The sequence below is a fragment of the Akebia trifoliata genome, chromosome 14 (assembly GCF_017979445.1).
Source record: "Akebia trifoliata isolate Shusen 1 chromosome 14, ASM1797944v1, whole genome shotgun sequence".
Lineage (NCBI taxonomy): Eukaryota > Viridiplantae > Streptophyta > Magnoliopsida > Ranunculales > Lardizabalaceae > Akebia > Akebia trifoliata.
Window position 1 is genome coordinate 14,052,353 of NC_141388.1, and position 14,066 is coordinate 14,066,418.

At 36.4% G+C, this 14,066-nt stretch overlaps 1 protein-coding gene across 1 annotated transcript; it reads right to left on the reverse strand.

Moving 5' to 3' along the window:
- Nucleotides 1–358: 358 nt before the first annotated feature.
- Nucleotides 359–8,742, reverse strand: LOC147386389 (eukaryotic translation initiation factor 2 subunit alpha homolog). Its single transcript, XM_086422697.1, has 7 exons — nt 8,199–8,742; nt 4,078–4,134; nt 3,917–4,003; nt 3,670–3,816; nt 3,425–3,529; nt 1,021–1,119; nt 359–774 (listed from the first exon to the last, which is right to left on the reverse strand). Exons 1-7 carry the CDS (start codon nt 8,580–8,582, stop codon nt 622–624), a joined length of 1,032 nt encoding a protein of 343 aa, XP_086278823.1. The 5' UTR covers nt 8,583–8,742; the 3' UTR covers nt 359–621.
- Between the last annotated feature and the right edge of the window lie 5,324 nt (nt 8,743–14,066).

Genomic DNA, 14,066 nt, shown 5'->3' on the forward strand with positions numbered 1-14,066 from the left:
AAAAAAAATTTACATTTTATATTTGGTTCGATTTTCGGGTTGGTTCGGTTATTAATCAACTTTGAACCGAAAATCGAATCGAACTCATCGATTTTTATTTTTTTAACCCGAAATCAAACTGTTATTTAGTTAAAACCGAACCAACCCAACCCAAAATTCATGGTTCGGTTCGGTTCTCCGTTTGAACCGAATTAAGTTGCACCCCTACTATCAATAATCAAAATATATTTATATCAAATATTAAATATTATTTTTACTATAATGACTCGTTCAACTCCTCTTCTTTTACTTAAGCATACTGTAGCTTTTAAGGCATGTAAAGAAGAAGAAACAATAAAAATAACCACCATGCTCTATCTTCAGTTCAGGGGTTTGATGGAAATATAATTCAGTATAAGTCAAACCTCTTAATTAAGTAACATTATCCGAAAATTGCAGAGTCTGATTTTTAATTCAAAACTGATGATCGATGTTTACCAACTAATAAAAACCTGTTGAATAGAATGCTAGATTGGGAAACGGCTTTTAATGAAACAACACTGAGAAATCGGTTCTATACATCTTCTACTCTCAAGCATGATAATAAAAGTTGTGATAGTTTTTTTACTTGGAAGGTCGTCTTTACTCTTGTATACCAGTAGTGTTGTCCAAATCAATTTCTCCCATCCCCGTGTCTTCTTCTTCTTCACTATCTTCATCACCACTAACCTCCTCATTCTGATCATGGAGTTTGGCCATGTGCTCAGCAAGTAGTTTATCATCTCGTTCACTCACCTGGATCAATGGGTCAAAATCAATTTCATATTTGGAGAAGAAAAAAAGTCAAATCACCACACTAATTAATATACTTGGCTTCTGAAATATGTTATTTGTGTTTGAGGATAAAATAAATAAATAAAGGAACATTTTTTAAGACAATGTGCTATAGATACGTTGAGAGTACATAGGGTTCTCAAGAAAAGAAAATAGCAAGAAAGCTAATGCTGGATAGACTGATAACAATTGGAGAGAATGACTCACAGCTCTTGGTGCCTCCTTCACTAAGAGTTTTCCCTTGTGGCGATCTATTTCTTCAGTGCAAGCTTTGATTGCATTATTAAGAACCAATATCCCTTGTTCCTGCCCACAAAAAGAAACATTGGATGATTCATATAACAAAAATATCAACAAAGTATTATTACAGATATTTGGGGTCGGCCAAACGCATCATGTTCTTCCATTCCGTTCTCTTATATCTTCTATAAGCTTAAATGTAAATGAGAATTGCGTGATGCATTTTTACATTTGTTTTATGGGTCGGCAGGACTTGATCCCACGACCTTTGAAGTTGTGTTGCAATATGTCAAGCAACTGAACTATCGGTCCAAGCCCCAGATCTGGGCAGTTGTTCACCAAGAAATATCCAACTATCCGCAAACACACCCGCAGGAAGAGATCGAAAGCAAAGATTTTAAATACTAATGTGTGAGGCTTTAAGTATGCATTTTCTAAATAGAATAATAAATATAAAACAATTATAAGAATTCTAATTAAAGAGAATCAAGGGAAAAAAATCTCCAAATAAATCATGATAATTCATATTTCATGATTCAAGTTTAATATCATCATCGAGGCTTTCTCCCGAAGATTTGGGGTTGCTGAAATGAATCATGTTCCACCATTCGGTTCTGTACAAAGCCAAGTCTTCCATTATTGAAAGTGTTTTCACATCGGCTTTTTCACTATCTCAATCCACATTCTTTTGAGTCTTCCTCTCACGTTTTATCACCTTCAACTTGAATATTCCTTATAATTGGGAATGTAATCGACCTTGCTGAGCATACCCAAATCATCTCAATTGACTTTCTATTAGTAAGATTATTGTCTAAGGAGCCACTCCTATAAATTCTCGAATTTACATTTCTAATTTCATCCTTTCTAAGCTTTCCACTCATCCATCTCAACATTATCATCTCTACTATGCTCAATCTATCAACATGATGCTTCTCGAGTGCCAACATTCAACCCCATAAAGGATAACTGGTCTTATTATTGTCTTAAAAAAATATCTTTTTAATTTTATTGATCTGCATCCGTCACATACCACTCTGAAAGTGGACCCCACTTTAACCATCCAGCTCTAATTCTATGGACAACTTTTTCCTCAATATCTCCATCCTTACATATAATAGAACCTAGACTACAAAAATAGTTACTTCAGTGCATCTCCAGACCATTAATTTTTACTAGACTTTCATTTTCATGGGTGTCAGAACTAAACTTACATTCCAATGTTCAATATATTAGGACATGGTCCTAATTATTATAAATCCCTTGGACTCCAACATCTCTCCTTAATTCTAGTTTTTATGGACTCCCTCTCTAGTCTCATAAACTGCCACTACATTATACATCGAGGAGCATTCTTGTGAATATGAGCAGTTATTGCATATAAAACTAGACAAACAAATGCAGATTCAAACTTGGGTCAAAATATATAAAGCTAAACTCTAAACTCATCAAAATATAATTAAAATTGAACCATATTGAAGGTTTCATAATAAAAAAACTTTCCAAACCCTCAGAAAATTTAAAAAAAAAAAAAAAAGGAAATAGTGTAAGAACTAAGAACCACTCTGACAATAAGACATTATACTGATCTATGACTAGAAGAAATGGAGCATTACATTCGGCATAAAAAGACAAATAAAAATAAAGAAACATTAAAAAATAATAATAATAAGAAGAGCCAAAAATTGTTGGAGTTGCAAAATGATTACAACTTATATATAGGCCAAAGGAAATGCAATGTATAAAACAAGAACCTTTTGTAGACTAAAGACTAAAACAGGAACAGTTTTATAATTATTTAAGACTATACGTAGGATACTGCAAAAACAGATAGAAATGAAAAAAAAACACACACACACACATTCTAATAATGCCTATTACATAGTTTAAAGACACCAAAACGATGTGCACTTCCCCAAGATGCAAGCGTTTTCAAAGGCTTTCTGGATAAGACATAAACCTTTGAGGGAAAAGGGTCTTTCCTTAAAGCCACAAGCCTTTTCCGATATCCTTTCCCTAAGGTATAAGTGTCTACACCTTTGAAAATATTGATAGAGGATATAGAATAAATACGCAGATTCAACTTAGGGTTTGAATCTATTTTCATTGTGATTATTTTGCTAGATTTTATGCTACAATTCCAGTTGAAATAGTAATACAGGAACCAGTTAGATCATCTGAAGCTAGGCTGACAGTATCTCAGAGTTAAAATAGCAGTATCAAAAAGACAGTTGAAAGAGTTATTCTTGTCTGTGTGGTAAAATATGCTATCATTAGAGAAATCATTCATATGAAGCTTTCAACTAGAAGAGTACATGAAACTAAGCCAGATATGATTATAGGGCTGTAAATTATTGTAAAGTTTCGCACGGACCTTGTCAAGAGTCTGGGTGGTAAGAACATATATTGGAGGAGCCACCAGTTTAATTTTCACTGGACAATCATTATTGCCTGTGGCTTCAGCTTTCTTCATAGCTTCCTGTTAAATAAATAAATAAATAAAAGCTGATATTTTCGAAAGAACGCATACTGAAACAGATTGTCAAGTCTTAGAAGTGAAAAGCCATCAAGGGGACATTGGCATCAGAAAGAGATAGTTATAAAGGATGTGTGATCTGCCTTGATGTGAAGAACCCCATCAAATTGAAAACATTTCATTTCAATGTCTGCACGAATCTTCAAAGGTTGTGGGGTCATTCGCCTCCTGATATTTTTTATCAAAGCATCTTTGATCTCCTCTGACATAGCAGGTACCACCTTAGTAACCTGTAAAAAAGATAAAAAATCGGCGGAGGCAACACATCAAATGTTCTTGACTATCAACATAAGAATAGTAGTAAGCAGATGTTACGCAAACCAGTATTACCTCCAGCCCATCAGGACCAACTTCTTTAATTTCACGTGTGAGGGAATTTAGAATTGAATCTGGATCAGTCACAATTAACTTGAATGCCTGATTGATCAAGAAAGTTTAGGTCTAACTGCATATTGGTGAGCAAAATATGTAAAGATGCTATGCAGTGTTACCTCAAAAGCATGCCCATATTTTCGATATAAAGGCCAGCCAACATGGATATACAGATCCTGTCATGAATAACATAGATATGAAAGAAGAACATAAGGATGAAAAAATCAACAGTTTAACATCATTCAGCAATGCATTATATGCCTGTAACACTAGTACTTAAAAAGAAAGAAAGAAAAGAAAAGAATGATGTAAACCTGTTAATTACATGTTTTATGAAGTTCTCTTTTGCAAATGGGTTGGTCTTTGGAAAAGCATCTCCAAGGATTACGAAGAGTTCCCAAACAACAACTAAGGCATAAAATTCAATGTTGGCAACGGGAACAACCTAAGACTTTAGGAGGACAAATGGTATGGAGAGAACCACCTGTCAACCTCCATCCTTTCAAAACCTTTATGAGAGTGTATAGATTAAGGAGATAATCTTGCAGAAGAATGTCTAGATATATAAGAGATAGAAATCTCTCACTTTTATTTTAGAAGAAATCTATATATGGTAGAGCTACATCCATTTACTGCTCTATTAGGCTGACAACTTGAAGAAACTCTTGTTTTGACAAATGATGAACTTATTCGTAACCATGAATGAGACTTTCATCTTGCACATTCCATTTCTGGACTATCATTTACCAGGTGGGCCTGGAGCCCCCCTCTTGGGTATGGTATGAGTCTGGCAGTCAGTTGGTTTCTTTGATAAATAAAATCAATTCATTAAGAAGGGAAAAAATAAAAGCTGAAAGGAAAGCTCCGAGGAGGTCGAGGAGACCTACCAAGAGAAGGGGGAAAAACCCATAAATTTGGTCTAATGCATATAAGTGAGGAGGCTAGCTTGATTACAGACTCCACACCCTTAGCCTACCTCCCTTTACACCATGCAAGGCACATGGTGTCCTCCTTAGTCCAGAATAATAACAAAGATACAAGAGCAAATCTCATGAGTACCTTATCTGTTCTTCTCTTTTATCTATATCCCACAACCCTCATCTAGACAACAAACAGTTTTTAAGACACAAAATGCTGGTGTTCGATAAAAGGTAAATTGGTTCATAGAAAAAACTGAAGTCAGCATCACACATCCGAGAAAGAGGAATGACATCCACTCATCCAGAATGGAGAAGAAAGTAGAGGACTCCATACGTTGGGTCAAGGGTGCACAAAATAATCTTGTACCATAATCTGAAACAAGTGGATTTTCATGACCTGGATATAGTGTTGTCAACGTAGACATGGAAATGGTTTAAGAAAACACCCCTTACCCTGGAATCAGCGATTGGTGTAAGTATTTATATGTTGCGGCCAGCGTGGAGAAAGGGATTCTGAAATAGGGAAAAGACAAGCAAACCATGCCCCCTGGAGAGATTGGGATAATGGACACAGATGTTCTCTAAATAAAACCAGATGTAGTGATAGTGCGAAAGGTCCTTCATTATTTAATAAGGAAAAAAATATTATAGAATGTGGACATCTAATAAAATAAAGGACCTATCAATTGAGTTTGGACATAATCATTGAATCTTTGCTTATCAAAAACATTTAAAAAAAAAAAAAAAACAAAAAACAAATCAACGGTAGGGAAACAAAAAACATAAAGACAAACCAAAACAACACCCGACAACTACATTGAAATATACAAACCCAATCCCATCACCCCAAAAAATCTTTAAAAAAAATAACCCTAGACTATTCAAAGATTTTACACCAAATAATGCAAATCCCAGAATGGAGATAATGATTTTCTGAATGTCAAAGCCTCGTAAATATAATCTGAGGTAGGCATCATGAGTTCTACTCTGCCAGTCAATTCTATAGGGCAATGTCCTATGTTAGGAATGTATTTTCAAATCTTTTCTCACCATCTCAATCCATGCCACTTTCAGCCTTCTTCTTCTTTTTTTGTTTGTTTTGATAACTAAGATGATTTATTGGAAAGCTAAGGATATAGGAGACCAAGATGGTGGCCTACCTTACATACCAGGAAAAAAAAAGTAAATACAAAGGAACTAGCAAGATACAGAGCCTTCAAGATCATAATAAACCTCACTTCAAACAAATTCATCAAAAAAGAACCCTCTAAACTCTTTGAAAACTTTGCTCCAATAACATAAAAGAGCAACTATGGACAGGATAACCTTGTGAAGGGTATTTGTCTGCTCCATCCAAGTAACCCAACACACGGCAAATTGGGGTAAGGACCCAATGATTATTTTTCCTATGAGAGGGTGCTTTTATTTACCAACCATAAAATAAGGATAAAATTGAAAACAAAAAACAGAGATCTGAAATAGCAAAAGAAAATGAGACCAGACCTCTCTTGCAAAAGAACAATGGATAAGTGTATGATTGGCTGATTCCCCCCGTAATTTGCAAAGAAAAATAGAAGTTAACAGAAACTACTCCCTTGCTATGATTCGGTCCATTGTCAATTTTCCCAAAAACAACTTACCAAATGAAGAAGGATATCTTAGAAAGAACTTTAGGCCCCCAAATGGCAATGTTAGGAAATAATGATTTGAGGGATGATAGCTATGGACTTGTAACAGGACTCTACAGAAAATAGATTATCCTTGTTCCATACCCAACCCTGTCTATCCTTATCCAAAGAGTTGATATGGATCTCAGATGTACATTTGATTAAGCTAGAAATCTTTCTTTTTTTATGGGTATTAGGCTAGAAATCTCTTGAACCTCCCAATCATTAACGAAGCTTCTCCCTTGTAAAATCTCCAACCTGCATCATCTCAATTGACTTTTTTTATAGTCTATATCTATATGGAGTATGGACTACACTCCTAGACTACCACCATTGTTCTCTCATTTTTTGTTTTCCCCCCTAGTCTTCCCACACATCCAGCTCATTACTACATTCATTTTGTGACTCTTATGTTTCTTGTTTGCCAACATTTCCATTACTATCTTGCAAAATTTCCTTTAGTCTAATTGCAACATGCCAACCACATAAGCAATCCATAAGAAGACCACTACTTTAGCCACCCAAATAACAATCAAATCAATGCAATAACAACCGTCATTTGGGGTATTTCCTAGTTCTTACCCATCAACCTTCACTGGCAGCTCATTCTCCGCAATTCTCACTAAAATTACTTTGCATGAACACTCTATTCAGAAAAACTTAATTTTTAACAATATTTGTAATCCATGGAGAAAACTAAAAATGACATAGAATCTGTGTCACTAAAGAAGGAAAATACCGAATCATGGTGGCAGCCATCAGCTGCTGCTGGAAACCAGAGGAGGTTCAAATGGGGAGAAGGAATTTAGGATAAAGTAGGGTAGTGTAAAAGACTTTTCTTTTAAATGCAGGGCCCACTCTATGAACGACATAGGAATAAATGAGGAGTTCCTAACACACTATCTAAGAGAGAAGTCTAGATATACATAGTTACATACAAATCAAGGAAGATTGCTTCCTTTTTTTCCCGTTTTCAGGACTTTTGTACAAGTTTAAATCAAGAAAGAACCTAAAAAGGACCAAGACATTGAGCATCCAGATTGGGAGGAATTTTCTTGTAATGTGTTGCTCTTGTTCATGGTACCTACAAGTACAATAAAAACCACCAGCCCAAAAATCTCCATCTGTGAATTTTTCATTAATTGGCATACGGATGCACAATTATCAAAATGTCATGTACTTTCATTATCTAAATGACCAACACGCATCCAACAAATAGGGGGAACAGAATACTGTTTCTTATCTGCACAAATAGAGATACAGTTCCTTTCTAAGGAAAATAAAATTCATAAATTCAATCACAATGTAGAGTACAAGTTCGCAAGCCAATTATCATAGTCCGGAATCAACATCATGGCTAGGATATCCAAAGCACCGTTTATATACTTGTTATAATTAAAATCAACTCAACCCAATCGAACATTACGACATTTCATCAACCGCGATGAAGAAATTCAAAAGTACCCGAAAACCCTGATTGAGCATTCAACAGAGGTTTTAATTGTCTTAAATTTGATGCCACCCCATTTGATTCTAAATTTAATTTCTAGCATTTCAAAAATGGAAATACAAGTAAACAATATAAAATGAAGATCGAAAACACCAAAAAAAAACAAAAACAAAAATGAAAAAAATGGGTATCAATTCATATACCTCCAAATCGACTTGCATCGTCTCCGCAACATGGCGCATGATGGAGTGAACAAGTTTGCTCTTATTATACCTCTCCTCACATGTCTGGATATCTTCTTCAGAGACCCTTCTCTTACTGAGATCGATGTAACCCTTCTCCTTATCAACCCTAAGTACCATCACAGGCTCTTGTCGACCTACCTTAATCAAACTACTAACACTACGAATCCGACGGCGAGAAAGCTCTGAGAAGAGAATCATACCCTCTATGTTGTTGTACTCGAGGAGAGAAACGTAAGCACCCATGTCAGCTATGTTCTTCACCTGAATCATCACTGCCATGTCGACTTCTGGGTACTTCGCCTCGTACATCCTGCACTCTAGATTTGGAGTGTTCGTCGCCATGTATCGATGGAATCGAAGAACTAGGGTTTTTTGGGGGTTTCAGATCAAGAAATCCCTTAATTCGTGAGAGTTTGTGCGAGAGCGTTTTTGGTTTACCAAGGTTTCTTATTGAAGAAAATCTCTTCGATAACTCTCGCTAGTTATTGAGGGGAACGATGACCAACAAAGACACTTGATCTTTCAATTAAAATTAGGGTAACTTATAGAGATACTCATTATCTAGAGGTGTAAATGGGCCGGGCCTATTCGTCACTTCTTTGGTCGGGATTAAGCGATAGTGGGTCGAACTTGGGTCAGAACATTAGCCAAGTTCGAACCCGAGTCCGACTCATGTCCTGGGTATAAAGTGGGCTTAAGGTAGGTCTGTCAATTGATCCGATCGGATCCAACATTGATCGGGTTTTCTTTGGGAGATAGGCCTATTAGATGGTCTGGCCCGTCCATGCTTTATAATTAAAACATTTATACAAGGAAAGCATCTAACAAACAATCTTAGCCGAACAAAAGGTGTCTTTAACCATATTAGACGTCGGATCGTGCTCGATTTAACGGCTGTGATATGTTTGAATTTTTTAAGTAAATACATTTTACTAAATAACAACACCATACCTCATTTATTTTGTATTTATTACGACATCCTTGAACCCAAATGAGACCTTTGATTGTCTGTCAAGAAACAAAGATCTCACATCTAAAGCTTCTCTACTCTTCTCCTTCTCCACTCTCACATTCAGCTTCATCTCCCTCTAAACACTTGTCTCCTTCTCAATCAAATTAAATTTAAAAGGCTTTTCTCTGCTTCTCAAAATCAAACAAAATTCTAAACCACATCTGCATTCATCTCCTTCTCACTCAAACGAAGACGAAGACAGACTCATTATTCTCTCGACCTCTCTCACTCTCAGGTAAAGAACTATTTTGTTTGGTACATTATTCTTTAGAGGTCGTTTGTTAAACTAAATAAATAAATGTTGAAAAATTATAAGGGTAATTTAGCATGTTGAGAACTATTAAAGAGGATTTTATGAGGGTAATTTAGCATTTTTGAGAAATCCTTATTTTATTTTTATTTTTTTTACAATCGTAATAATCTGACGCTCTTTTTTGTACGCTCTCTGACATGGCAATTCACATAACCATTAATCTTTGTTTGTGTGTATCTCGAAGCAAATGATCTATAGTTATGTGAAGAGAGCGTATAAAAAAGAGATTCAGAATGTCAAGACTTTTTTTTCTCAACTAAAAGTGCTTTTATAATTATGATTCTCAAGAAGTTGCACGTGGAGGAGGAACAAACTTCAGGTAGGCAGTTTACTTCAAAATTTTGAAGGAACTCTCTTCGCACTACGACACATGGCATCTTCAATGAGGTATCCCAAATATTGATGAAAAAGTAGGGATATAAATTGTAGATGTGGATTTTCGTTCTACCTTGAGATCTATGAAGCAACCTTGCGAGCCCTTATCCTCGTTCTCTTGGGTGTGCCTACAACGACACCACTCCGACGTTCAAATCAGAGATTTAGTACAAAAAATAAGTCAAGTTTTGAGGGGGGAGAAAATCATACCATTTAGCTCATTTGTCCATTTATATATATAGAGATGAGACCTTAGGACTTAATTAGATCCCACTACCAATTTTACCCTTCTCCAACTTAGAAGGGGATTTTGGGACATATCTCGTAAGTATTTTGTACTCTCTGCCGAGCTTACCCTCGTAAATCCATACCAAACTCGAATCCCTAGGTGCCACGTGTCACTCATCGATTTCTAGTGAGAAATATCCTCCACAATACCCCCTCTCGGGGGTTTGGACTTTTAGTCCGAACGCCCAAGAATAAATGAATGGTACTATGTGACACGTGGTCACACACCCTATAAATTGTCATTTTCTGATTATTGACTGCGCTTGGTGTCATTATAAACCCGATCTCCAAAACCAATAAATATAAACCCCTATGGTCGGGTTTGGAACAGAAATCAATTAAACCCACCCCCAATGGATGGACTTGCCTCCCTTATGAACCAATTGGTATATATAAAAAAAAAAAACACAGACGAGTTAACCCGATCCTCATTGATTGGGCTTGGTTCCCTTCACTCGCCACGATTTTCGTTGTGTGCCAACCCCCTTACGATCGAGATTTGCTCCTCTCACGAGCTAGGATTTTCTTTAAATAATAGAAGAACCGACCGAAGTCCCAGTGTAGACATGAGAATGTTCATCTTTGAACCTCGATGCTACGTTGTTTGGAGTCACCACCATTCTTTTTTGGAAATGGGTGTGAATGGACATCTGAATCGATTCTTTTGAAAATAATTTTTTCATGGCATTGTAGTGACTCTCAATCATGAAAAAGGTATGGTCTACTTAAGATCTAAGTAAGGGAATTCGATTAGAGAATGGGAAAGGTATTAAGCACCCCATTCTCTCCACCTAAGGTGGTTACCTTTAGATTTGACCATTTAAAGAATATTAGCATAACAAATAAAATGCATGGGATGCATGAAATGGGTAGGTGCACATGGTGTGTATGTAGCTCTTTGAAAGAGGATTTGATGTTGGTGTTGACATAAGAAATATCTTATGGAGAAGATATTATATGGAGTCAACACACCTTTGCATGAGTTGATATGTTGGTTTAGGATTTTAGAAAAGTTCCATGAATGAAGTTTTCTTAGATCTATAACCTTAATGCATGCATGCTTAGCTAGAAACTTAGTGTTTTAACCCCATCAAGAGAGTTACATATTTCTTCATCATAGCCAAACATGTGTGATGTGTGTGCATAGTGTACATTATAATGCATGATATGAGAATAGGTTAATAAGGGCTTCAACTTCCATCCTTTCAACCAAACTACCTCAAGCATTCCATGCCTATGGTTGAGGTTCAATCTACTTGAAATGAAGGAAGATTTTCCATCACATCCTAAAGGTTTCTAAAAAGAAAAAGAGAGGGATAGAAGAAGAAGATGCAAGTTAAAAAATAAATAACAACTATTATACCCACATTGTCCCATTGGAGGTCTTGAATGAACTTGAGTTCGATAAATGAACTTGAGAATTGAAGCATGTAGTTGAGGGTTGAGAGAGTTGAAGGTTAAGAGATGAGAGATGAGTAGAGATTTTGGTAGAGTTTTAGGTTGAAAGATGGGGGCTCGAGAGCATAATTGTTCTTAGAAAATGAGGGTATTTATAGAGTTTTTTTAGAACTTTTTGGGATAAAATGGTCCAACCCTAAAAATAAAGAAAATGGACATGAGATTTAAGTTATTTCTTTTTGAATTTTTTATTTGTTTGAGGGCAAAGATGACATTTGTGAATAAACCTTAAAAATATTCTTTGATATTTGATTTTTTGGTAAATAAAGGTGAGAGAACAAAAAGTATTTTTGGGAGGGTGAATAAGGGAGTGACATGTATAAAAGTGGTAGGTAAAAAGTAGACCTTGGTTCATTTGTAAATAACACACAAAGCAAGGGTAGGAATACATTTTTGAAATGGATCAATGAGAGAACAAAAGTACTTTTGGGAGGATGAGTAGGAGAATGACATGTGTAAAGGTGAAATGGTAAGTGAAAAGTAGACCTTGGTTCATTTGTAAATAACACATAAAGCAATGAAGGAAGTATAATTTTGAAATGGACTAATGGGAGAGCTCCATGTATGTGCTTGAAAATTTCCACCTTTTGAAGGTATGATTGAAAATTCTCTCAACTTTATAGATTATTACCAAAGACCAAATTATTTTTTTAATTTGACCACACCTTTTGAGAAGGGTATTCTTGGATTTTCACATGAAAGAGTTGACTCTCCAATTAGATAATGCATTGGGTATTGAGGGCTTATGAGAGATCAACATGTGTCATCTTTTGAGAGATGTGAGAGAATAAACTTAGAATGGGCTTGGTGTTGGGCTTAGGATATGGACTTGGGTTTGGGCTTAGAATATGGACTTAGGTTATGTTGAAGAATAGATATAGGTTCGGATCGGATCATAGAAGTAAGTAAAATTAACTTGGATTAGGGACAAGGTATGGGTATGCAAAAATAATATGAGATGATGCATGTATGCATGAATAATGTTACCAAGTGGTAATACGGGCCTGTTGAGAGGCTCGAGTTCTAAATTGAAATCAATTCGAGGAAATTCAGATTTTTCTTAAGGGTTCGTGCAAATTGGGGTGTCTACACCTAGATCGGGCTTGGATCCCAAAATGATCCAAGACTTAGATAAATAATAGAAAAATCGATCAAAATCTCAGATCGGACTCGGATCTTACAACAATCTAAGACTTTGATAAATAGTAGAATAACCGATCGAAGTCCTAAATCGAGCTCAGCTCCCAGGTTTTAATAAATAATAGATAAACCGACCGAAATCCCAGATCGGACTTGGATCCCAAAATGATCCAAGACTTTGATAAATAATAGAATAATCGATCGAAGTCCCAGATCGAGCTCGACTTCCAAGACGGGCCAAGGCTTTGACAGAAGAATCGACCGAAATCCCAGATCGGGCTTGGATCCTAGAATGATCCAAGACTTTGATAAATAATAGAATAACCGATCAAAGTCCCAGATCGGGCTCAGCTTCCAAGACTTTGATAAATAGTAGAATAATCGATCGAAGTCCCAGATCGGGCTCGACTCCTAAGATGGGCCAAGGCTTTCTGTTATACCAACCCCTCGGTTGGGCTCGGCACTAGTGAAGGGCCAAGGCTTTCCGCTATACCAACCCCTCGGTTGGGCTCGGCACTAGTGAAGGGCCAAGGCTTTCCGCTATACCAACCCCTCGGTTGGGCTTGGCACTAGTGAAGGGCCAAGGCTTTCTTTGTAGGCCGACCCCAACGGTCGGATTTTGCACTAAGTGGTCCCGCATGACCGACTTAGGATGTGGACCAGACTCCCCATACGAGTTGAGTGTGTGTCAAGTTCTTCTGCTTCCTACATCTTTAAAGTAACAGTAGACACGCAACAATAATAATTGCATAAAATAATAAGGTAATAAGTTCCTAGTCCGGTGTTGTCGATCTGTGTCATTGCTTAGAACAACGTGGTTTGATCGAATTTGATTTATAAATCAATCTCTTGAGTCAAACCTACTCGGCTTGTTGAGTCGAGGTCAGCAAGTTGGGGTCGAATTCCCATACGACTCGGTGAGTCGGGGTTAACTTGGACCCTCACACATTTTCCCATAATCCATTGAGCTACTCGACTTGGACGAGTTCTCAATTAACCAATTTGAGTCAACAGAGTCCCTTGACTCCGAGGATTGAAACCCCACCACTCGAATTGGGCATCTACCAATCTTAGTAATTAAATTGGGTGCTCTCCAATTTTACCTTTTTATTTTCATGTTCCATCAGTCAATGATAGGTTTAAATAAATATAAAAATTGGTGTATACAAATCATTAAGCCCATTTACATCAAAAGTTGATGTATGCCCAAAGCATTTAGTTAAACCCAATTCTCATTTAT